The sequence below is a fragment of the Cheilinus undulatus genome, linkage group 4 (genome assembly GCF_018320785.1).
Source record: "Cheilinus undulatus linkage group 4, ASM1832078v1, whole genome shotgun sequence".
Lineage (NCBI taxonomy): Eukaryota > Metazoa > Chordata > Actinopteri > Labriformes > Labridae > Cheilinus > Cheilinus undulatus.
The window spans coordinates 12,549,613-12,574,952 of NC_054868.1; the positions used below are offsets into that span (position 1 = coordinate 12,549,613).

The 25,340-nt window shown below is 38.9% G+C and overlaps 2 protein-coding genes across 3 annotated transcripts; both read right to left on the reverse strand.

Annotated features, from left to right (window-relative positions):
• LOC121508649 (nocturnin-like) lies at positions 1 to 24,584 on the reverse strand. Of its 2 annotated transcripts, XM_041785639.1 has the most exons (6): positions 24,510 to 24,584; positions 18,885 to 19,151; positions 2,393 to 2,535; positions 2,108 to 2,282; positions 941 to 1,272; positions 1 to 856 (listed from the first exon to the last, which is right to left on the reverse strand). In XM_041785639.1, the coding sequence occupies exons 3-6, from the start codon at positions 2,525 to 2,527 to the stop codon at positions 338 to 340; spliced, it is 1,161 nt and encodes a 386-aa protein (XP_041641573.1). In that variant the 5' UTR covers positions 2,528 to 2,535; positions 18,885 to 19,151; positions 24,510 to 24,584; the 3' UTR covers positions 1 to 337. The 2 variants fall into 2 exon arrangements, with proteins under 2 accessions (XP_041641573.1, XP_041641572.1); XM_041785638.1 differs by lacking the exons at positions 18,885 to 19,151; positions 24,510 to 24,584 and adding an exon at positions 4,711 to 6,419.
• Positions 21,830 to 24,059, reverse strand: LOC121508648 (coiled-coil domain-containing protein 175-like). The gene has a single exon (XM_041785637.1). The coding sequence runs from the start codon at positions 24,057 to 24,059 to the stop codon at positions 21,843 to 21,845; it is 2,217 nt and encodes a 738-aa protein (XP_041641571.1). The 3' UTR covers positions 21,830 to 21,842.
• Positions 24,585 to 25,340: the final 756 nt, after the last annotated feature.

Genomic DNA, 25,340 nt, shown 5'->3' on the forward strand with positions numbered 1-25,340 from the left:
TACAATTTCAGGTTTATTATTCAATGCTGTCGGCAGCACATACAAAATTACATTTATTTGCAGATGCAGATAATACTTTTACCAATAAAAACTGGACTGAACAGACCCTTTAATTCCAGCCAATAAAGAGCATTTGAATCTACATATTACTACTTTGCAGCAGCAAAAGGCTTTAGGTATAAACCTCACATACATAAAGCAAAAACACTTAGTTGTCAGTCACTCTGAATTAAAAATTGCAGTTTGAAATCTCAGTCCTGTCATCATCCTCATCTACACACCAAGATGCATTCAGGATTCTCATTCCCTTCCTGTGTGCTGGTCCATCATTTCCTCTTCACTCCTCTTTGAAGCTCAAGTCACAAACCAGAGAAAGATGGTCGGAGGGATAACTAAAGGACGGGAGTCTGTTTGGCCCAATCTGTTCCTCTGTGGGCATGTCCAACACTGTGTCCACTCTCAGAGAGTCCTGACTGTACCAGATGTAGTCCAGAGTGGTACAACATTCCCCTGTAGGCCTGATCTTCCACGTCGTGTACTCCGGCTCAGTCAAACCGTCCTGGCTGAGTTTTTTATATGCTGAGTCCAACCCAAGAGTTGACGTAGCGAAACGTCGGTACACCTCCTCAGTTGGGACTGCGTTAAAATCACCACACACTAGGAGGGGAATGTCAGTGTTGGGGGCACCCATAGGCTCTGTGGGATGCTTCTGTACTAGATTCTGGAGGTGTCGCAAGAGGTCAGTACCTTGGGCGCTGCGGAGCCACTCCCAGCCAGAACGTGCCTTTAAGTGGGTCACAGCCACGCACAGACATCTTCCTGTACCCCGACAACGTAGCATTGTCACCACAGCAACCTAGAGCGAGAGAGCAGCAGGTTAGAGAGCCCTGTGAGAAGCTTTTCATGTGATTTAGTATGGCTTTAAACTAATTCTACCCACCTGATTGGTTGGAATTCTCATCGCAGAGAGCCTTATGCTCACGCTGTCCAGAAACTCGAATCTAGACTGATCAAAAAACAGCGCACAGCCATCTGGCCCGTTGTTGCCCTCCACATCCAGACAAGGTGACCAGGGTTTAGGGCAAAAGTTGCTGCTGTAACCCAGGCCTGCCAAGACTGGCTGGAAGGTGTCATAGTAATGGTCGACTTCCTGCAGACACAGGATATGAGGTCGGTAGGTGAGGATCTCCTCCAATAGGAGGTACTTCCTTCTGGACCAGCTGAGAGCCTCCATGGGACACTGGACAAAACCGTCAAGTCCCTCGCCAAGAGCTGAGGGATGGGAGAGAGAAAATCTGGCTTAAGTCTTAAGTTCACACCAGGCAGCTAAACAAAGCTTCACAGATCACAGTTTCTGTTCAACACAAACATTATTTTTACTTTCTACCACTGAAAAAAAAAAGTATTAGAGTTAAGTCTGTACAACAACATTTTGTGAAGGACATGTCTTTAAATAAAACACAAAACACAAGTGTAATTCAGTCTTTTTGTGTTCAGTTAATGTTTTTCATAGCGATAATTGAGAGATAATTTTGATTATAAATTGAGTAAAGATTGATAAATTGATTTATAAACTGATTTATCACATCAGGCAAAAACAGAATAACACTGCCACCCAGGGAATACTTTGTCCATTAAATAAGGAGCTTTAAATATGTTTTATCTCCATCAACTCAACAGGAAACTATCTATTTCTTTATCTTTTTAGCGATTACATTTGCTCTCCTTCTTAACCACACCAGCTTATATATTTATAGGTTTTGCTGACCAGGCAGCATGCAGGATTTTTTCTTACAGATTTCCGCTGTGGCTGGAGAAAAGACAGCTAAAAGCAGCATAGTGTGACAAATAAATAAAGCTGCAAGCGACAACAACAACAACAACAACAACAACAACAAAAAAACAAATAGGCAGCAAGGGGAAAATATCACTCAAACATAAATGTGTTGCACTGTCAGGAGAAAACATTTTAACACATTTTAAGCCACTTCTCTAATCTTTCAGTCCCTGCACATTACCCATAATTTTTTTAGTTAAAATATGTATGTAAACCTACAATCCCTTGTAGAGTGACACTGGATAACTGTAAGGATAAAAAATGATCTACCTTGAGCCAGTATGTTCCATTGCATCACCCTAATAGGGCTGCTGGGGGCGCTGTTTTCATCATTGAGGTAAGTGAACTTCCTATGAATGCGTGGTGGTCTGTCTCTGAGGGCCTCCTTGCATTGTCGGAGCAGGTCTGCTGGATCAGGGGGACATAAAGGGGAGCCATTCTGCTCCTGCAAGGCAAACATAACCCCTGTTGAGATTTATTTGACTTCATGGTCATGCACACACACAGTGCCTACTATCTTTTTTATAGTTGTACAAGAAACAGAATAAGAGTCACCTGGCAGAAAACTGGATCCAGATTTGCGTCCACAGGCTGGCATGGTCCCAGATGGTCTGGAGGGAGTGGGAGAGGTGACCTGCCACTGAGTGTGGGAGTCAGGATGCTGTACAGCCTGGTGGCCCCCCCACCCATCGGACACACTAAAGGGAAAGAAAGTTACCAAGATGGTGAGGTGGGTGCTAGAGCCCTACTCATAAAACAAAGAACGGGTTCTTATCAGACAGTTTTCTTAAACTATAACCTTATTTAAGCAGATGTAGACAGTGCTTGTAGAATCAGTTAACTATGGTGTTTGAACATGCTCTGATGGACAGACTGCAAAAACATACATAGTCCAGGCATTTTTCTTCATCATGTACTCTGTTTTAAAAAATACATATGTGATTGGCCCATAATGTCTGAAAATACTGCCTATTCATTCAGTATATGCATGTTTGAAGAATGAGAGAAATCAAATATTAACATTACTTAAGGTTGACAGTTCATTTAACTGAAAACAGCAGGCAGCTGTGCTTAAAAATTATGTTGATAACAGCAGTCACACCAATCCTAAACACTGAGTTGCAAAAAAGAAGAGCCAGAAAGACACTTAGAAGAATGAAAGGGAACTGCAATGTCAGGAAATAAATCTCTGAGGTTTATTACCATGAGTGTTCCCTTCATATCATGCACTCATTTCATCCATACATAAAAATATTGACTGTAGCATTTTAAAACAGCATGAACAGGTTTTTATTTATCTGGAATGCATCCAGTCTTTCCATACAAGCAGCACTAATAACAGCCAAGCATCAATTTTGAAGTGCATGTTTGAGTTTGTCATGGTCACACCCGGTCGATAATAGTAAACACAGTCACGTGTGCACGTGTGCAGAGGCACCATCTGTCCTTGATTATGCCTCCATGAGTATTTCACAAGTTGGCTGATGGTTTGTGAGAACTTTGCTCTGCAGTGGGTCAAACCAAAGTGGGTCAAACTCACTGCCAGTGAAGCCAAGAGCTGTGAAGCCTATTAAATTACAAATGCAGGAGTTATAAACAAAATATATAAAGGCTTGATATTTGAACTGAATATTACAACCATCCTTTGGTTTTCTCCTTTTCTAAGGGGCATCAAGAATGACCAAATATTAGTGTTTCCTAGTTATTGACGTTGCTTTAATATTCTCTCAAATATATATTTTTTGTCTATTTATGCCTTAATTATAGAGATAGGACAGTAGATAGGGTCAGAAACAGAGTTAAGAGTGGAGAATGGCGTGCAAGAATAGATGTGGCACGACCAAACTGCAAAGCCATCTATGCATCAATGCTTTAATTTTTATATGAAAGTTTGTTGTGTGTCTATTTTGTTTTTCTATTTTTTAATGTAATTAGTTGTTGTTTATTGCTTTTATACTCCTTGCACAGACCAGTGGGCACTTTTAATTTCGTTGTACATGTTACAATGACAATGAAACTATTCTATTCTATTCTATTCTATAAAGCTGAGCTATCTTGCCCATCCTTTTTGCAAAACTTAGTTTAGTTTATTTAAGTCTATAAACAGATTTTCACCACATATATATAAATGAAAGAATATGATAAAAATGATCAACACTGACCAAAAGAGCACAGACTAAAGCTTAATATAGCTCTCCTTTCACATTCATACAGGTCACCCTTTCACTGCTAGGTCAAAGTAAGAAAAACAAAACTTTATTGAATTATTCATGTTAAAAATAATATGAATTCAAAACATATATTTTTTATTGTGTTCACAGTTGTATTTTCAGGTCAATGCACTCTTTTTTGTGATTATATGCCAAAATTTCTTGAATGATTTTGTCTTCTGCAAATATGAAGAACTGGGTTATTTGCATTCTCTTTATTTACGCGAACCGTACACTGACCTCTTCACTGTGAACCCAATGCTGGAGACCGTCTTCTTTTGGGTTTCTGTAGACCAGAACTATTTGACTATATAAGGAGAAATCTAATTGGGTTTGATCACTGATGTGTAGGATCTGTCCACTTTTATATGGCAGTGAGAGGTAACATGACTGGATAAGCCAGACAGTCCTCCTGTCCATATATGAAATGGCACATTTTAATAATATATAATCATAAACAGAGTTTAATGTGGGCTCATGCTTATCTGTAATCAGCCACACTAAAATATAAGTGTTCTTGTCCTAGCATTGTTAAGCCAGCTTTTACTGCAACACCTAACCCACCTGTTCTTTTTCAACATACAAAAACACATTATTCATTTATAAACAGTTAAGCTATGACCTCATATTGAGTAAAATTAAAAAAGAATAAAATCCTCTTACCCATAGTCTCCATCACTGTTCACCGCTCTGTCCTCTCTGCACTTGAATTAAATGTCTTTAATGCCTCCTTTTAACCCTTCGGTCACACTAACAGATTCAGCTGATTTCTGTTTTCACTGCAAAAGCAGGCAGTGAGAAATGTTTGTCTCTGAGTGAACACAGACATCTGACTTCCCACTCCTCACTGCTGCCTATAAAACCTCAGGGAGAGAGAGAGTGAGCTGGGGAGGGGGAGATTAGGAAGTTTAGACGTCATCAGGCCATATGGAGTATTACAGGTCATGTGCTGGTGAGGGAGAGAGGCACATACTGCGTACCACAGACTGCTGCTCTCTCACACTCATATACACAAGCAGGGAGTGTGCCTGATAGAGAACTGCTATCGTTAATTGGTATGAATTACTTGGAAATGACACAAAATGTCAGGATCATTTTTAATTATTCACAGCTTGTTAATCTCTTCCCATTGAATTTCTTTACAACAATGAAAGCATGAGTGAACAATTGGCCAGAGGATGTGAGTGAGCGAGTGACTGTGCACATTTCACAATTATAACTTCCTGAGATTGCGTGATGTTACAGACACTTTGATCACAATTTTCCGTTACTATTGTTGCACCATTGAACACTGTTATTTTCCATGTGCTGTACTGTGCTTTTAAAAACTTATATCAACAACAGTGCGTGAGATGGAAATGAAGTAAGATGCAGCAATCCCCAGTCTGTGGTCTGAGACCTCATTAAGAAGTTTTGATGGTAGGGTTTAAGAAAAAACACCTGTCTGAACTAGTTTGTATATATATAGTCAATTAATCAGTTCACCAGCTTCAGTCACTAGTTCATAATTTAACCTCCTATAAATATACTTTTGTATTCTATTTATGTCTGTTAATTATGAGTTATGCAAAATGAATTGCCGCTTGACAGATAAATAGCGTACACTACATACGTTTTTAACACAATCATTAATAGAAGGAGAATCATAAAGGTGGTGCTCTAAACAATATAAGGCTATTGGGATTAGATTAGGCTGTCAAATTATCTTTTTTTTTTTTTTTTTTCAAATCATGAATACTCTCAGAATAGTTCATTGCAATTACCCTCCTGTTTTTGTCACGTTTTTAAATTCCACCATTTGTATTTAAAGCTGTTTGTATTCTATTTTTGATTTTTGAACTATCTTGTAATAATGGTACTCCTGCTCCAAGTTCCTGCTTGGGTATAGACCTTCTTTTATTTTGAAATGAAATAAAAGAACTTTGGGTACGTACAAAATTAGACATAACTTACCACGGAAAAAGACACTTGATACGGATTGAAAAGAAAATAAAGGCACAGTAAAAAGAGAAATGCTTGATAGCACAAGGCGTAGATGGCTTTGGACTAGTCCACTGAGCCGTCTGTGAGTTTTTTAAAAAGTGAAATAAGATATTAAGGAGAGATGGTGGTTTTACATCACTGTGGGGTAGGGAGCATAGTGTGCTGAAAGGGACAATAAAGCATGTGATTAATGCAATTTAAAAAACAAATGCACTAATTATGGGCCTATTTCCACTGTGTTTAATTTAGTTATGCTGGCAGACCTAATTCAGATAAGAAATACAGTGCCTATAAAAAGCATTTACCTAGACTAGAGTTTACCAAAAGGCATATGGGAGACTCCATGTTGTCTGATGAGACCAAAATGGGCATCAGACTTTTGGTGGACACCAAACACTGCAGATCATCACAAACACACTATCCCCACTGTGAATCATGGTGGTGGCAGCATCATGCTGTGGGGATCCTTCTCTGCAGCTGGCCCTGGTAAAATGAATGCAGCCAAATTTAAAAGGGCTATTCATACCTGATCTTTGTTCAACCTGACAGAGCCTGAGCAGTTTTACAAGGAAAGGAATGGAGCAAAATTGCAGTGTCCAGATGCGCAAGCCTGACTGAGACACAGACTCAGTGTTGTGATTGCAGCCAAAAGTACATTTACTAAATAATTACTCGAAAGGGGTGAAGATATATGCAGTCACTTATTTTACATTATGTATCTTTATTTTATTGACATTGCTTTGTAGAAATCTGTTCTCACTTTGACATTAAGGACGTTTTAAAAAAAAAATGTTGGTCAAAAAAGTCTAATTATATTGATCATAATCCATTTATAAAATCAATAAAAGGGTAAAACATCCAAGGGGATGAATACTTTTAATAGGCACTGTATTCATTATTGTGATTTAAAATGGGGGACCCTCAAAATGAAAAATAATTCAGGACCTCAGGCTGGGCAGGGGCTCTCCCTCGATCCCCTCAAGCTATGCTGGCTATGGGCTTGCAAGCTAATGCCTTTATGTTACAACATCAGGTAAATTATTTTTCCAATACTATCTTAGCCTAACTGTGTGTTTATGGCTAACAAGCAAATGTGAGCATGCAATATATTACTTTGAACAAAGTTAACATTTAGCCCATGTTGATGAGATTTGATACGGCCTCATAGGGTAGGGATAGGGTTTTACGTATCATATGTAGAGACAAAAAGGTGCATCTGTTTTTATTTGTCAAACTAAAAAGCATAAATGATGCACAGTTTAAAGAATTACTAAGCTATTTCATATTATTCTGCCAACCTATTTATTTGATTTAAGACCAGTGAAGACTACTGTTAAAGGAAGGCAAAAGCAATCAAGGCTGATAACTACTGGTATGAGAGTTTACGTAAAGTGCAGTCTGACTTAAGTAACCTTTACAGGTGATCGCCTGCGGTCACGGCAATCAGAGTGAAGCACAGACAAAGACTGGAGACCATCTAGGGAGCATTTTTTTCTGTTGCAAAAACACGAGACACATCAGCAACAGGCCTCTTTCTGTAAGCATGTGAAAGTGGAAAAAAGTGTTTTGTCCTAATCAGCATTCTGCATCCACCTGCTTAACTCTGTGAATGAAAACAGGTCAAAATCCTGCCCTCGAGTGTACTACGTGTGCTGAATAATTCTTTTATGAGTGGCAACAAAGCCCTCTAATTCCTCTTCATCTAGAGCCCTTAATCCAACAGATTGAAGTCAAGACATAATATTTCTATGTTCCGCTGTGTTGCTTTGACGTCAGAACGGTGATGGCTGTGTGGTAAACAACGGACGACTTGCCTGACTTTGATGACTCATTTCTGCACTCCAAAGATAGAGCATTGTCTCTGCGCATTACTGTAGGTCACAACACATCTTAAGAGGTAACAGCGTGATACTGAAATGATTTCCAGAGCAAGGAGTGGATCTTTAAGAAGCAAGAGGACCATCATATTTCATAAGAACTCCAAGGAACTGGCGGGCTGGCAGGGGGAACGAGTGGTCGTTGATAACTTATCTGTGTGTGTTTGTGTGTGCTCATCCAGCAGTAATGGCGGTGTGAATCATTCCCTGAAGACAATCTCTTGAGGATCCAGGCAGAATAATTGAATGACGTGGGTGACTGGGTGCATGAAATGAGAAAAGAGAAAGGCACTTATGTACATGTCTATGTATAAGTGAATGAGAGAGCACGTCACTGTTTCTTTTATTGGCATACTGGCATTTCCACATTGAAGGGCAGCTGTCTCATTATGTGTGGGTGGGCTTGATGGTGCTACTGTATTCCACAGGGCAAACCGTTACATAGAGGAAAGATTTAAAGACAAATTTGTTCTGTCATCTTTGATTGTAAATTTTACATCATGTTCTTATTATATGTGCTCAAACATTGCTAAAGATTTTTAGTTTCAAACATATAAGGCTGTGTATATAACACATGAAGCTGCAGTTGTAGATTCGATTATAACAGCTGCACACAATAGATATTTCATTTCAAAAACTTCTTCAACAGAAGGTTTGACTTTGCTGGCTTTGTAGTGTCCAAAACTAAAGGGTTATACAAACTTACTCTTGCTGAGGCTAAATTCATGAGCTGCCAGCTTTCTTGTTAAAATAAGGTTTGAAATACAGCCATGCCATCATAGCCTGGAACTATACTTAGCCCTGCTTTAGACAAATTGCTTTGCCTGCATGATATGAGAAAAATATGTAATGTGTGTTAACATTGTTCAATTATGTCATAAGGTTGTTAGTTGTGATAAATCCCCTATGTTTCCAACATGTCCACCCTGGCTCTTTTTAGCTCCATTGCCTTGTAGGTTCCTCTGAATCATCAGTGTGGACTTCCTGCTGTTGCAGTAAAAATAACAGCTGCACAAATTCAACTGCTATAATTAACAATATCCTCTCAATTTCATTAGAATTAATGATGCTGTTTATATTAGAATGATCAAAGTATTATCATACCTGGATTTTCCTGTTAATACCACACATACTGCACTATAGCCATAATTCTTTCACTCAGGAACACTCAGCATACATTTGACCATTTTACTGCAAAATGGATATACAGTTTTACTTGGAGGAGAAGGCTCTGTTCAGAAGGTGCTCAGTGGGTTGGTCAAGCAGCATGCTTTGACTTACCAGGGAGCGAATGGCTAGAAAACTACATATGGATAGATACATTTAAGACAATGTGTACTGAATACAATAAAACGTGTTCATAAGCAGTTCATCCATAGTAGCATGAATCTGAATATGAGGGTGCAACAGGCCTTATGCTATAAAGGAGGAGGCTGGGGTGGAGGAGGGTAAGCTTTGTCAGCAGCAACAGTGTGGTGCATCAGCATTAATGCAAGTAGGGATTAGTGAGAAGTATTTAAATACACCGCTGTGTTGAGAGAAAGAGTTGTGATTGACTGTGGGGGCTGGGAGGTGATAACTAGGATCAGCTGACCATCAGCTGATCATGGCTAGCTGTATGACATCCGTTTCCTGCATGAACTGACGCTAAGCTTTATTTTTCTCTGTTGTTGCTCTGTTTGCTTGCCTTTATCCATCTTCTTTCTTACATCACCCTCTATCCTCTCCCACTACCAACACAGTTTCACTAGAAGCCTGTTCCACATGAATCTGCTCAAGGTCTCTGCTTGTTACAAGGTTTGTCCTTTCCACTGTTACTTAGCTCAGTGTTGCTAAGTGCTGTGCTCATGGTAGATTCATGTTAGGTCTCTGTAAACAATGGTTCAAAGAGTACAGTTTACATCCTCCCTTTTTGTAAGGTTTCTTGAGATAAAATTAGTTATAAATTTGAGCTTTATAAATAAAATTTATTTGATAGATTGCATTGCAAAAGAAATCACTGATTGATAAGAGGGAAGCTGACCACCAGGTTGAGCTTCACAAGGCTGCATCTAAATATTGTGAAAGCATTCAACATTTATTCTCAGCCCTCAATCCATCAGCACAACCCCTGTTTGGAAAAAAAATGGCCAGTACCAATATGGATGCTAAGATATGTACTGCAGAATGGGTCTCAGAGGGATACAAGTCTTACACATTAAAATAAATTACGAAATGAAACAATAAGTTTTAAATTTAGTCAATGTGATATATATATATATATATATATATATATATATATATATATATATAAGAGCTATATTTTTTACATCTTTACCTTGAAGTAAACAGACTTTAAAATCACACTTAACTGCACCATGGCCCTGTTTTCTTTACATGCATTTCAGGCCATTGGTTATTTGAAAAGGCAACACATAAAACAAATATACGTTATTAAAAGTATCATTTCCAGCCAGTATCAAAAATCACACAGCATGAGTAGGAGTACAAAGCTGCTTTATGGATAGAAACCTAGCACCAAAAGAAAAGGCTGTCTGGGGCCAGTGTAAGAAAACACCCCATACACTTAAATGAAAATTTCTTTTGTGTTTAGTATGTTAGCATGCTAGCATTGGCTAATTAGGAATAAAAATGTAGCAATAAAGACTTAATTTACTTTCAAATATTGTTTAAAAGCTTAAGTCATTAAGCCAGCTTATGGTGTCAGGGAAAAATGTGTCTTGTAACGTCACATACAGTTGCAAACAAAACTGTTCAACCCCCATGGTAAATCAGGTTTATTGTGAAAATTTACAGACTTACAGCTGTTTGAAATGAACAAATCTAACAAAAGGAATTGAAATTGCTTGGAACAACTAATGCTTCAAGTGGTTTCCCCAAATCCAACTGAAAATGCAACTTATAACGACTTCTCCAGTTTCAAAATTATTCAACTCTGAACAGAATCCCTCACAACAGCTCAACTATGCAAAACCGTTGTTGTTTTAAGCACACCTGATGCCAAAGGCTTCATTAGTTGCACCAGGTTTGTGTGAGCTAAAACACATGAAATACTTGAATTGTGAGGGGTTCTTACATTTGACTGCATGTTAGAAATATGGCAAAGTTGAAAGAATGGTCCAAAAAGTTCAGAGATGAGATCACTGATCCTGACAAACAAGGAACAGGATATGAAAAGATAGCAATGTTCTTAGAGACACCGTTGAAAGCATAGTTCACAAGTTCAAAGTTACAGGAACAGTGGTTACACTACCTGGACGGAGCAGAAAAAGGAAGCTATCGATGGCTGCAACCAGATATCTGAGAGGGCAGGTTGTGAAAAACCCTTGAGTGGCTGCAAAAGACCTCCAGTAAAAGCTGGTGGCAATAGGGACTAAGGTTTCAGCCAGTACAAAAAGTTGAGAAAAGGTGGCTCCAATATGCTTAAAATCATATAAATAAGCCATAGGGGTTTTGGGATTCTGTTTGGTGGAGTGATGAAACAAAACTGGAACTTTCTGGCACAGTGGATCAGCAGTATGTCTGGAAGAAGAAAATTAAGCAGTACATTATGCTGAAAAGAGCACTGTGCCCACGGTTAAGCATGGTGGTGGCTTGGTGATGTTCTGGGGCTGTGTTGCATCCTCTGGCACTGGAAACCTGCAGCATGTGGAGGGCAAGATGGATTCATTGAAGTATCAGGAAATCCTAAGAGGAAACATCATGCTGTCTATGAGGAAACTGAAGCTTGGGCGTCATTGGAACTTCAAACAGGACAATGATCTCAAGCATACCTCAAATTCCACCAAGGATTGGTTAATTAATTAATTAATCAATTAATCTGATTTGCAATGGGGGCTGAATAATTCTGACTGTAACTGTACATCGCTGCCAACATGCCTGATGATAAATACATATAAAACTTTATTTTGGGCACTTTCAAGTCCTTTAAGAAATGCCTTCAACTGTTAAAAAGTGAACTTTGCTCTCTAAAAGAAGTCTTTCTCAAGGTGCCAGTAGACCTGTACTGACCTACACACAGCCCCTGTAATAAGGCTTTCATCCTCTAAGCGCATGGCCCAGGTTCAAATCCAGCCTTTGGCTTCTTTCTGCATGTCATTTCCCACTCTCACTCCCCAGTTTCTGGCTCCACTATCCCCCCTCTGTTATAGAGGCATAAAAACACCAAAACAAATCTCTTTAAAAAGTTCTTCTTTAAACCATGCCAACTAATTTCAATGCATAATTTATTCTTGCACTAATGCATGCAAAAATGTGCATGTGACTATGCATGTGTAGCCTTAAGAAGGAACCACGTGTGGTTTGTTGCTGTTTTGAAAAGCTACTTAACCCTCTGACCTTAAGACAGGCAAGCTACGTGTACAGGAGCAGCAACATAAAAAGGAAAATATATTTACTTGGGCATTTTGTGGTACAGACGGTAGCTCATTTAAATATGAAGGAGACAAAAAAGTTGAACACAGATCGTTAACTTGCTGCTAGTTTGCAGAACTATAGTGTTGTTGTGATGTTAGCACTACAAGCCAGAGTTTATATCACTGTCTACATCTCTGTGCTGCTGTCTGAATGAAACATCTCATCCTCTCTGCAGGTTTGCCTTCCAGCAGACACTTGAGTGACAGTTTCCAAACCCTTAACCTAGCTACAGCCAGTTGCATAAGTATGTCTTTGTTACCTTTAGATAATATCACAGTATTTGTTAATGTTTTACAAGTTTTTTACTGCCATGATCTTATCAAGACTGTTCAGCAACAGTCTTTCTCAGAATTGGAAACTCCACCTTGAATAACTCTGCTGACTCCTGAATACACAGAAAAAGCCTCACCTTCACTTTTGTTTTCAGCCTGTCTGGTCATGACAAAACAGTGGGAACAGTACTTTCTGTTCCTAACCACTTTCCACAGTCTACTATTTTGTCAGATAAAACTCAGCTGAGCCTTAAGGTTTGAAGGACTGGTATGAGAGCAATCCAAATTCTAAACAAGTACAAAGATTGTTTAGCCATAGGGGTTCAATTAACACTCAATTTGCTTTTGACTTGCATGCAACTTTACATTAAATGGTTGATTAACTACTTCCTGCAACTAGACTGCATGTTAAGATTGGCCAAGGTCAAGTAAAAGGCTAAATGATCATATTTAGGATCAGAACCAAGTTTTATTGTCAAGTACATTTTTCACATACGAGGAATTTGGCTTGGTGTTTGTTTTAAAAACAAATAACATAGAAGGAGAATAAACACATTAAGAGGAAAATAAAAAATATTATTTAGCTGGAAACTTAATAGATTATTATAGAAGAATATAGTGGTAGAATGAAAATATATAACACAATATCAACACCTCATGAGAGTCCTGAACCACTTAAAATGAGATTGGGTCTGGAGACAAAAGATCCACCAGGGTGAGAGGGGTCAGCTGCAATTTTCTTCCATCACTAAAACCTAATGTCAAGCAAATGATTTTTAATGGGCTGTTTTTAACATTGATAAAAGCTTCATTACTCAATATCAGACTGAGGGTAGGATGTGCACTGCATTGGTTTCAAAATTCTGGACTCCTTTGGGGCTTACTCTGTACATTTACTCTGTTGATTCTTGATTTTGACAACAAGTCTTAATCTAAGACTTTGCATCTTTTGTTTAAGTGGTTAACTCCCTCCTCTCTTAAAGGAATATGTATGCTTTCTTCTCTTGGTGGAGTTGCAGGACTAGGATTAGGGAGGACAACTCTACCATAACACTAAAAGTCGCTTAAACATGTAGAGGAACATTTCTACAAACCCTAATCTGGCATACCATGTAGACTGTTTTTTTTATCCATTGCATGGGATATTTTTCATATCCACCTGGACAACAGCCCATAGTCTGTGTTTGGGAAGGGCAGAATCTTTTAAAAAAGAAGAAATCTTGTATGGCGATGGAACAAACATTCTGCCCATCACATTCATTAAGGGCAAACAGAGCAACAACAAAAAATGAAGTAGTGGGCATATACCGCCCAGTGGAGTAAACATTACCTTGGCAGGCAACCATTATCATTGTTCACTATCAGTGGAGGCAGTTTGTAAATCAAATTCTTCAAAGTGCAAAAGCATATTTTCCACCCAGAAGAGCTTTCAGTGCTTTCTTTACTCTTTCTTAATAAACAAATGTTGTTAAATTCTGATAAAACTGCTGCTTCAGCTATATAAAGTAACTCACAAAAGTGAGTACATTCCTCACATTTCAGCAACCATATGATATCTCATCAAGGGACAATACTATAGAAATGAAACTTGGATATAATGTAGTGTAGTCAGCGTACAGCTTGAAAAGCAGTACAGATTTACTGCCCTCTGAAAATAACTCAACACATCCATTATTGTCAACACATAGTATACTTCAAAGTGAACCTAGAGCTGGGCAATTAATCGAAAAATAATCGAAACCAATATTTAGAGCCTCTAACCAACGAAAACCTGCCGTGTCAATTATTTCAATTTTTTCCCCTTTTCTTGTAAAACACTGACTTTTTACGAATAACATTTTTATTTCAGCTGATGTGTGTTTGGATTTCAAATGTTTCAATAGATTAACATAAATTGTTAATTTGTGCCTGTTCCTTTAAGTTGTTTGTTTTAAAATTATACAAATATTTACAGAACAAACAGAGTCAGAGGTTGGGGGTGGAATAATCGTTCATTAACCATAATCGAGGTAAAAAAGTTCAGTTAATTGTGATTCAGATTTTTGCCATAATCACCCAGCCCTAAGTGAACCTGTCCAAATTGTGCCCTAGTATTAATGTTTTTGTGTAAGCACCATTGTTATCTAGCACTGCCTTAATCCTTTTGGGCATGGCATTCACGGAGCTGGTGCATATTAGACACATTACAGCCCTCCACCTTCCACTTGAGGATGCCCCATAGGTGCTCAACTGGGTTCAGGCCTGGAGACATACTTGGCCATTCCGTCACCATCACCTTCCTCAGCAAGGCAGTTGTCATCTTGGAGGTGCGTTTGAGGTTGTTATCATGTTGGAAAATTGACATGTGGCCCGGTTTCTGAATGGAGGGGATCATGCTCTACTTCAGAATCTCACAGTACATACTAAATTCATGTTTCCCTCAATGAGCCGAAGCTCACCAGTGCCGGCAGCGCTCCTACAGCCCCAGACCATGACGCTACAACCACTGTTAATGATTATTATCACAGTATCTCACATCACTGAGGCTGTGGGCTGCAGGATAAATCTGCAGAAAAAAGGCCTAGGTCTCTTTGCTGATTTATTCAGAACACTATTTGAGCAGGACTCCCCAAAATTAAGGCCCACCTCCTAACTAAAAATCCACATCACCAAGTCCGATGCCAAGTGTTGGAAGGATTGATGTAAAGCACATCAACACTGGACTGTGGAACAGTAAAACCATGTCTTGCAGAGTGATGAATCAGGATTCTCTGTCCAGCAGTCAGATGGGCGAGTCTGAGTTTGGTGGATGCTGTTTTAAAAAGGTTTGGGCTTGGCCCCTTATCTCCAGTGATGGGAATTCTTAGCTCCAGCATATCAAGACATTTTAGACAATGCTATTCTTTCAACTTTGTGGCAACAGTTTTGGGAAGGCCCTTTTCTATCCCAACATGACTGTGCCCCAGAGCCCAAAACAAAGATGATAAAGACATAGTTTGATAAGTTTGGGAGAACTTGACTAACCCACACAGAGCCCTGACCTCAACCCCATCAAGGACCTTTGGGATAACTGGAACAGATAGCGCCTGGCCTCATAAATGCTATACAGAATGAATGGGCAAAAATTCCCACAAAAACCCTCCAAAAATCTTGTGGAAAGCCTTCCAAGAAGAGTGGAAGCTGTTACAGCTGCAAGAGGAGGCAACTCCATATTAAAGTACATGTATCTGAAAACAATGTCATTACAGCCCCTGTTGGTGTAATAGTTAGGCGGCCGAATACTTTTGTCTATAAAGTGTATGTAACAATGCTTCCATATAATAACAGCAGGAGATTAGGTGTTTACTGCAAGCTATGGCTGTAAATGACACTGAATGAGATGTGACTGATCACAATTATAAGATCCCAATTACATCTGACATTTGAATGCGATCTGCCAGGAAAGAAAAATACATCCATGATGCAGATCATTTATGATCAGAATATATATGGATTTTTCTGACCACATCTGAAATCTAGCAAGTCACAATGTTTTTATGTCTTCATAGGAATCAAGAAAATAGCATGAAGTGGTATCTGTATCAACATCGTCACTTTTCTAACCTTTTAAAGCCACTGAGCTCAGAGATCTGACTCAGGGCTGTGGTAGATTATAGAGCGAGATCACAGATTCATTTCTTCATCTGAACAGGATAATAAATTACATCCCTTTATAAGGACATTTCAAAACAATGGAAGAACAAATTTTGACGCAACTCTGTGGTCTGTACAACAAGAAAGGATTTGCTGTCAAAGGTAACTTCAGGGTTAACCCTGGGTTTTTCTGTAGTGAGACAGGGGTTGACCTCCCACAAGGGTAAATAACCATGGTTGCCTAAGCTGTACACCTAGGGAGGGAGTTCATCTCACCCTGCCTAATGAAAACCTCAGGTATCTCTGAGCTCAAAGAGCAGATTAGATCAAGCAGGACTGAGGGCAAGAGTTCAGAGACACAACACTTTGGTTTTCCTGCACCATTTTTCATGAGATAAATTCAAAGATGAAGTTAATTAGTATTTTTACTGGTACAATCCTTCATCAGAGACTAATAAAACACTACATTCTTGTACATGATAAAGTTATTAAGAATAACAGTAAGCCTACTACTGCTTTGACGTTCTTTTAGTATATTTTATGGCGGTGTGGATCTAAGAATATGCATGAAACACTCACACTTTAGTACTACTGTAACATGCAACTATCATGTTAATCTAACAGAATGAGGATAAGTGGCAGTATAAGCTGTAATTTAATAACCCATCATAAAGTTGACATCTTTTCTTCTTACATTTTGCAGTTGCAGTTGTTTTGGTTTTGGCCTGGTTTATGCAACTAAGATAAGAACAACAAAGAGTGGGTACATACATACATATACTCACTGTTTGCACTAGGGCTGAACAATTCAAGAAAATCATCTAAGTGTTTTTTTTTTTTCCAATATTGCAATTGCGATTTAATGTGCTATATTTTTTAGTTCCTCATCTTGTGTATTTTTCAAAAGAAAAAAAAAGAGAGCAATAAATAATTCTATATAATATCCAGCACAATATTTGATCAAACTAGGTCTAATTGTGATTATTTTGACTTATATTGCATATTTATATGAATGGTAGTGAAAGGAATGATCATTTTTATGTTATTCGTAATGTGATAAAGACAAACATCTACACATACAAGTAAAGTAGGATTATTAAACTATTCTAAAAAAGACCTCTGATTGTTTGCATAATGTGTTGTTGATGCCATCTCTGCTGCAAAAAATGTACTATTTGACACACACTTAAGGTTAATGAAATATTCGCCATCTGCGATTTGAAAATTGTAGCAGGCCATATTGTGATTAAATCTAATTTTGGATTAATTAGCCAGCCCTAATTTGTACTCAGTTTTACAGTTTTAAAGTCTTTGCTACCAGTAACATAACTGTCACCCTGACAACTATTTCACAACTAGATCTCATTTTGGTATCAGGTGTTAAGATGACATTTGTGCAAACACCAAGTCCTTTGTTAAACTGACAGATGTTTTAATACTTTATACTTTCACACATCCGCTCCTATTTTAATGAACAACAGTATCAAAAGGTGGCAAAGCTTGAATTAAATCTCAACAGCTTCACAAGACGTGCAAATTCCATTATATGGAAGAAAAATAAAATCCATTAAGAAATGCAACCAAACTGCTACACGGTGAAACTTTGTCAACATCTTAGTACAAACTTAGTAATATTTAGTCTGTGCAGGGTTTGCCTGCACTTTTTAAAAACAAAGCCTTGAAACTAGGGGTCTATAACCTTTATTTGTGTTGCCATGGTGTTTAAACAGAATTGATTTTTACATATGAATTCTAGTTTTGTTACTATCTTTAGTGTGACTTTAATTTTAGTGCTGGATTGTCTAATGTGACCCAGCAGCATTAAATAGACCCCTTCATACTTTTTCCACCCTGCATTGTGAATGTTTACATGGTTTGTTCAATAAAAACATGAAAACATAATTTTTTGTGCAGTATTAGTTTAAGCAGACTGTGTTTGTCTGTTGTTGTGAAGTAGATGAAGATCGGAGCACATTTGATGACCAATTTATGCAGAAATCCAAGAAATCTCAAAGGGTTCACATCCTTTTTCTAGCTACTGTATAGCGGGACTATCCCCTATTCTTTTCCTTTGTTTTCACTAAGTGTTCTTATATGTTTAACTATTAAAGTTCTGACCTTTAGTCTACTCTGACAGAGCATCATTAGGACTCACTAACACGAGTGCTATGTCACTGTAAAAAGAAAGGCTAGCCTTCAGGAACCTAAATGTCGTTTTCTTGCAATAACCCAGCAGGCTGTATTACTCATGACTGAAGACTAGTCAAACTTTTTGACTGCGTCAGGATTTCTTTTCTTTAGAATGTCATGCCTCCATGACCCACACCAAGCTCTTTATATCTTAACTTGCCATGCAAACAAAGATAACATAGCTCATAAAAGTTGTTTTTACTTTGTGGCACTACATGTCCTTCAACAGAAGATAAAGAAAACATCTACGGCAAAATGAGTAGAAACACCTGTTTGTGGTACAAACATGTCCTCTGCATGTATTCCTCTCTGGCACATGTCAGCTGTATCAAAGCAGCCATGGACAGAAGAGAACAGACGTCAAATAAGTCAAATAACATTCAAGCACTAAACTACACTCAAAAGTTGTATGATCAAACTCTCACTGCTTGCTCACAGAACACAAAAAAGTTTGAAGCTGATGTGTAAAGTTTTTCTTAAGACTTACCCTCTTACTTGTGGTTTCTGTTCCACTTCTGTTGTGCAGCAGCTGCCTTGTTTTTCAGCTCTCTTCCTCTGCCTCAGTGTGGCTCTTATAGTGAGTGACACAGATGGAGGGAATGTTATGTGCATGTGCTGGCGTGTTATTGTCCGCAGGACAGTGAGAAGCTGTCTGGCCCTCTCATGACACGGCAAGGTCAGAGTGGAGAAAAGCCTGGTCCCTTCTGCCACCTGCTGGTTGGAACTGTAGTTGGTCACTCTTGCTGCAGGAATTCTAAAATGAAAAACAGGAAAAAAGTATGCTAATAACAATTCGGGATTCTGAAAAATGGCTTGCAAATCTGACTGAAAGCAAGAAAAAATATATGGATTCCAAGAAGAGCTCCCCTGCCCCCATCACTTTTTTTGGGTCTGAATTAATTTTCTTTTTTTTTTAAGTATTGCTTTTTGTACATTTCTGTTCCATTGCCACACAATTATCAAGATTAAGTAACAATAAATGCAGTGGATTAAAGCTGCCTGGTGTTTTAAATTTCCCTAATTAAAAAAAAGCTGGATATTATATATAGAGCAGATAATATTTAAAGGTAAATCTCAGCTTACTAAATCAGTAAAAATATGACAAATGATAATGTTTCAACCTCAGCAATGGTCACACATGATTCTGAGGGAAAAAAATCCTCATACAAACACAGAGGTGAGAGAAAACACTCCAGTTATTGTTTTAAGCAACTTCCTAATTTGGGTTTATTCAGTGAAGTCTAACCCCAGGAAATAAGTAGCTACCGCAAACTTTACTCTGTAATAAATGTCACAAGAATAAAACAAGGTAAGAATGGGGCTCAATGGAAAGAAAACAGAGGAAATAGTATTTAGTTTACCATCTGATTCTCATAAAGCCATGCACTGTTGGATCTCATGATGAAAAACCAATGCACTATTGGAGGTGTTGAGGTCATTAACTGCCTGCAGAGCTCAGAGACAGGATTGTTGCAAGGTACAGATCTGAGGAAGGCTACAAAAAGCTTCTGCCACACTGAAGGTTCCCAAGAGCACAGTGGCCTCCATAATTCTCAAATGGAAGAAGTCTGGCACAACCAGGACTCTTCAAAGAGCTGGTCACCCAGACAAACTGAGCAGTCAGGGAGAAGGGCTTTGGTGAGAGAGGTGGCCAAAAACCCAAGCTCCAGGGATCCTGTGTGGAGGTGGGACAAAGTTCCAGAAGGGCAAACACCACTGCAGCCCTGCACTCATCTGAACTTATGGAAGACTCTCTTTAGGCCGAAACACAAGTAAACCTGCAACAGAGCAACCTGCAAAAAACTCCATGTGAAAGCCAAGGGGGTTTTCATGTGTTTTACCTTGTAAAACCCTGTCTCTGAGCTCTGCAGACAGTTCCTTTGACTTCAAAGCTTGTTTTTTTAATTGCTCTGATATGCATTGTCAGCTTCGAGGCCTTTAATAGAGAGGTGTGTGCTTTTCCAAACCATGTCCAGTCGTTTTACTTTACCATAGGTGGGTCCAATGATTAAATAAGAACAGACTAAACCACTCCTTTTTACCTATCAGCTTAAAAATAACAGCTTATGTTAGATAAAGGTTCATTGAAGGCCTCAAAATATTTTGTTTGGTGTTGTTTTGTTTGTGTGCTGTCAAATGAGAGATTTTGTTTTGACAGACACAATTTCATGATTTAGCTCCTTTTTGTTAATACTGGAAAATGTCAACAGATGAAATGTATTAATCTCCAAAGAGCCTACATGCACATATGAGGAGACCATTACATTTTGGTGTTTTCATGGGAATTGAGGAAATGTTTTGGATGTTAAGGGAAATATTCATGGGAATTTTCAAGTATTTTCATGGAAATTTGGGAAATGCATTTCTAAAATTTTTAAGGATTGTATTTATTTTGGAATTGGATAGGTGGTGCTTTTGTTCTTTGACATTTTTGAATACATTTCGTGGAAATGTGCAGGACTTATTTTTATTTTTTTATGTTTTTTGGATGTTTCTGTCATTTTTATGAAATTTCGGGAAATGTCTTGAACATTTTCATGAATTTAAATGGAGTTTGGGAGGGGGAGTTTTCATCGGAATGACAAGGCTTAATGATAAAGTTTTACAGAAAATTACTATTTAAAAAACTATTTTCACTATTTAAAAAAATGTTGGGGTACTTTTGTTTAGATACGTTTAACATGTTTAAGAATTTTGACAGAAATGGTAGGTAACTTTAGGGGATTTGTGTGGATTTTGGAAAGGAACATTTCCAAGAAATTCCTGTTCATAGACAAGGCAGATGTTTTAACTTTTACTTATCCTAACTAAGCTAGAGAAACTAAAAATGCATTCTGAATAAAAGCCCGGTCTCAGGAGGCTAAATATGCAACATGTCAATTAAACTTGTAAACAGCTCAAATACAGTAGAAAGGATGCAATAACTCAATATTTTTCTAATGCTCCCCCTGTGCAACTACTGGACAGAAAGCCAGTAGTTGTCTATGTATAGAGGCTGAGACATTTATGTGAAACCCAAAGTCTACCATGCTAAAAGGTTTTGGTGTATTCTTAAACACAGTTACAATAACATGACAATTACTGTACCATTCCAATTTAATTTCTTGTCTCCTAAATATAAAGCTAATGATCTTATTAATAATCAAAGACTGGATTTTTAATGCTGAAATCCTTTTTTTTTTTTTTTTTAATCTTACCGTAAACCAAAACATAATCTGTGAAGTATAATCTGTATGTAGTCCTATTTTAAGGTAAGAAACAAAATAAATTGTATTAATTTTTATTTCATACTTCATATTTAAATGGTATTTCTTATGTACTTAGGCTTGAATAAAAATAAACCCAGGGCTGCATTATATTTCCTCATGCTTTATTCTAAGATTTGTTATGATAGACATTACATGCTGAAGACCTCAGAGTGGTAAACCAGAGTAAAAGATGCATCTCAATTCTGCTGCTCTTCAGTTGCTTTATCTCCCAGTCGTTTGCTGAAGTTCAACATTTGTTGGTGTAGAAGTGTGGAGACCGTCCCTAACTGCTGCCCCCTGCTCTTCAGTTTGTCCAGCAAGGCAGACATTTGCTCTAAAAGAGCACTATCTCGGCATTGACTGTCCTCAATTAATAATAAATCCTCCCTTAAAGCCTCCTGTAATTTCTCATACAGGGCCAATGTATCCTGCTTGAACTGCTGGGTCTCCTGCCTGTACCGGTCTGTGTCCTCACTAGCTCTGCCAAGACGCTCGGTCTTCTGTCCAATAGCAAGACGCAGCCTGCTGTTCTCCATGTTCACCTCCTCCAAGTACACTTTATTGTTATAGATGCTAATCTCTACAGCTCTCAGCTCTGAGGCTTGTTTGTTGAGCACGTCTATGTGGTTAGCTCGCAGCTCCTTCAACTCAGCCTTCATTTCTTCTTTGGACTGAAGAAGAGAACTAGTTTTCTCCTTCATCTCATCAATGGAAAGGTCTAGATGGTCCTTCTTCCTGCTAAAATCAAGGGTCAATGCTTTAAGCTGCTGGTTCTTTGATTTCTCTTGACTCCAGTTTTCTTCCACCTCCTTGAGCGTCACCTCTTTCTCCTCCACCTCCCTTAGCTTCTCTTCATTTGTCTTGACGATCATTTCAGTCTCTGCCATGTACTGCTCTATTTCCTTCTGTCTTTTGCTTTCTTCCAGTTTGAACTCCTTCTCACAGTGGTCCATATAACTGATCAGCAAGTTTGCATCCAAGCTTTTGGGCTGACGCTGATGGAGTGCTGCCTCTTCTTGACACAGCTCCTCGTATCTCCTCCTGGTGCTGCTGATGTCATTTGACATTTTTTGCACATGCTCTTCCTGCTTCCTCTTTGCCTCCTTCAGTAGCTCTGTTAGTCGTACCTTCTCCTCCTCATAATGGCTGATGCTCTTCTTCTCCGTATCCACATTACCGCAAATCTCTTCCTGATTTCTCTCAAACACACGTTTGTTAATTGTAGAATCTTCCTGGAGCTCTCTGATCTGCTGCTCCATCTTGTTGACCTCCTTGCTGTGTTTGATGATGGAGGCGTTGCGCTCCTCCAGCTGCAGCTTGGATCGCTCCAGCTGCTGTGTGACATGAAGATACTCCTTCCTGACTTCATTCTCTTCTTCCTCCTGATGCTTGTATAGCTCCCTGATTTGCGCCAGTGAATCTTGGTGGAGCAACCTTGATGAATGACCTTCATCTAGTTTACCTTCAACTACAGTGAGTTCCTCTTTGTGATGCTGGACTGTAACACTGACTGCTTCCTTTACCTCGCCTAATTTTTTCTTGAGTGTTTCTCTCTCATGCTTTAATTCTTGATGTCTTTGGTTCTCCCCCTCCAGCTGTTTCCTGTACTGGCACCGAGACTCAGTAAGTCTTTGTATGTTGCTCTCCAGTTTGGCCATTTCAATTGTGAGTTCACCATGAAGAGCATTGTTTTCCATTTTCTTACCATTAACTCGGCCTAACTCCCTTATATGCATAGTACCTGCTTGCTTCTGCTGTTTAATTTTCTCTTCTGCATCCTTTTCTTCTTTTAAAAGGCTGTCTTTCTTTACAGAGAAAGCCTCTCTCTCTAGCGCCATATTTTGCTGTACTGTTATTTTGTCCTGTTTCAATGCAGCTATGGTAGACTTCAGCTCCTCATTCAGCTCACGTGTCTGATCCAGTTGATCCTGCAGGCCATACTTCAAAGTGATCTGATCATTCAGAGCTGCTATTACCTCTTCATGTTCAGCTTTTGCCTGCTCTCGCTCTGGGTACAGCCCTTCATTTTGACTCACGAGTGCTTCCTGTCTCTTGGCAGTGTCCTCTTGTAGCTGAGAAACTGTGCTGAGGTCTTGGTGCAGCTGCTTGATCTCCTCCTCATTGGTGGCCCGGGCTGCTGCTACGTCAGCCATGATTTCCTGGCGAATTCTTTCACTTGTGTTGTTAAGTTGGTGCCTAAGTTTACTGTTTTCTATGGTTTCTACCTCTAAATGCTCATGGGCTGCTCGCCGGTCGCCCTCCAACTCCCTGATAGCGGCAGCTATTTCAGACGGATGGAGGCTGGCTTCAGCTGAAAACGGTACTCCTTCTTCTTTCAGCTGCTTGTCCAGCTCCTTTATGTGCTCCAGAACAACCAGGACGGCCGGGAAGTCGGGGACCAAGTATGAAGCCATTGTTGTCGCTCGAAGATGTGCCCGCGATGTAAAGTTTTCTACTAACGATAAATTGTTTCTGCGGTCGTCATGACAACATTTGCCCAACAACGAAGAAGACTACGCGCTACGGAAAGTCAGCGGGGTCATAAGAGTGGAAGCTGTGGCTAACGATAAGCTAATCAACAAATGACACAAATACTTACTGCTGCTAAGGTTGTAACCCACCACATGAAATTTAAAATCTAAGTTTAGACATACAGAGAAGTTTAGTGACCTTCACATATGAAAGAACTTAAAGAACTAGTTACTTTGTCACCTAACGGAGCGTACCACAACTTATGTCCTAGCAAACGTTGTTAGTTCACTAGCGTTCATAGTTTGTTCAAAACGGAAAAAAATGCAGCTACGCCCAAGAAAACACCCAGGAACCCTTCGGTGTATAAGGTGTATGAGCTGAACATCACTCACCTGGTGTCTGACATCTAACTCAGCGTCTGTAGCTAAACCGCACCAGCAGGCGCTCGCGTTAGCTCTGGGTTGCCAGGTTTGGACGTTTCACGTAAATCGACTGGAAAAAACCTAAGTAGGATGTGGGTTTTTGCCATTGACTGTGGTTCTTCTTCTTCTTAGCCACAGTTTTCCCACACATTCGTGCAAGTAATATTGTGTATCCCTACTGTCTTCTGTCAGAAAAAGCTGTTAAATATTTTAATAGATTGCTTTTCCTCATTTAGGTTTTATAGGAACATCTCTCAAGTTTTCTGCATTTCAAATTTTGTTTCCACCAGACATAATTGAAAAATGCAGATCTAATTTACATTGAAAATACATCTGCACGCAGGGTGGTGACTCAAGATTAGTTTAAAATGTCTATTAATTTAAACAACTATGGGGCATCAAACTTTTCAGACACTTGGAGGATAAACTAAGAGGGAATTTTTTTCAAAGGGACCTGGCAACCCTAATCTATGTTTTGACTCATCTTATATAAACGAGCGAAATTTGGCCTAAAGGGGTCTACTTGCCCCACGTCAACATAATCAGTGAGTGAATACCATTTAAGTGTCTAAAGATACAATAGTCTAATCAAACACCCTAAAATGGCCAAGTTTGGCAATAATTCCCCACCCCTTCAATGGAAATAGGAACATTTGCATGTCCCTGTAAAACAATTCACCCTAGCATCTGAAGGCTGAAATTATTGACAGGGTGCTAATTATAATGTTACTATAAGATCTTTACACGTGTATCTTGTCAGATTCGTTATCCCTAGTAAAACCCTTTACGTCTGTACAGGTT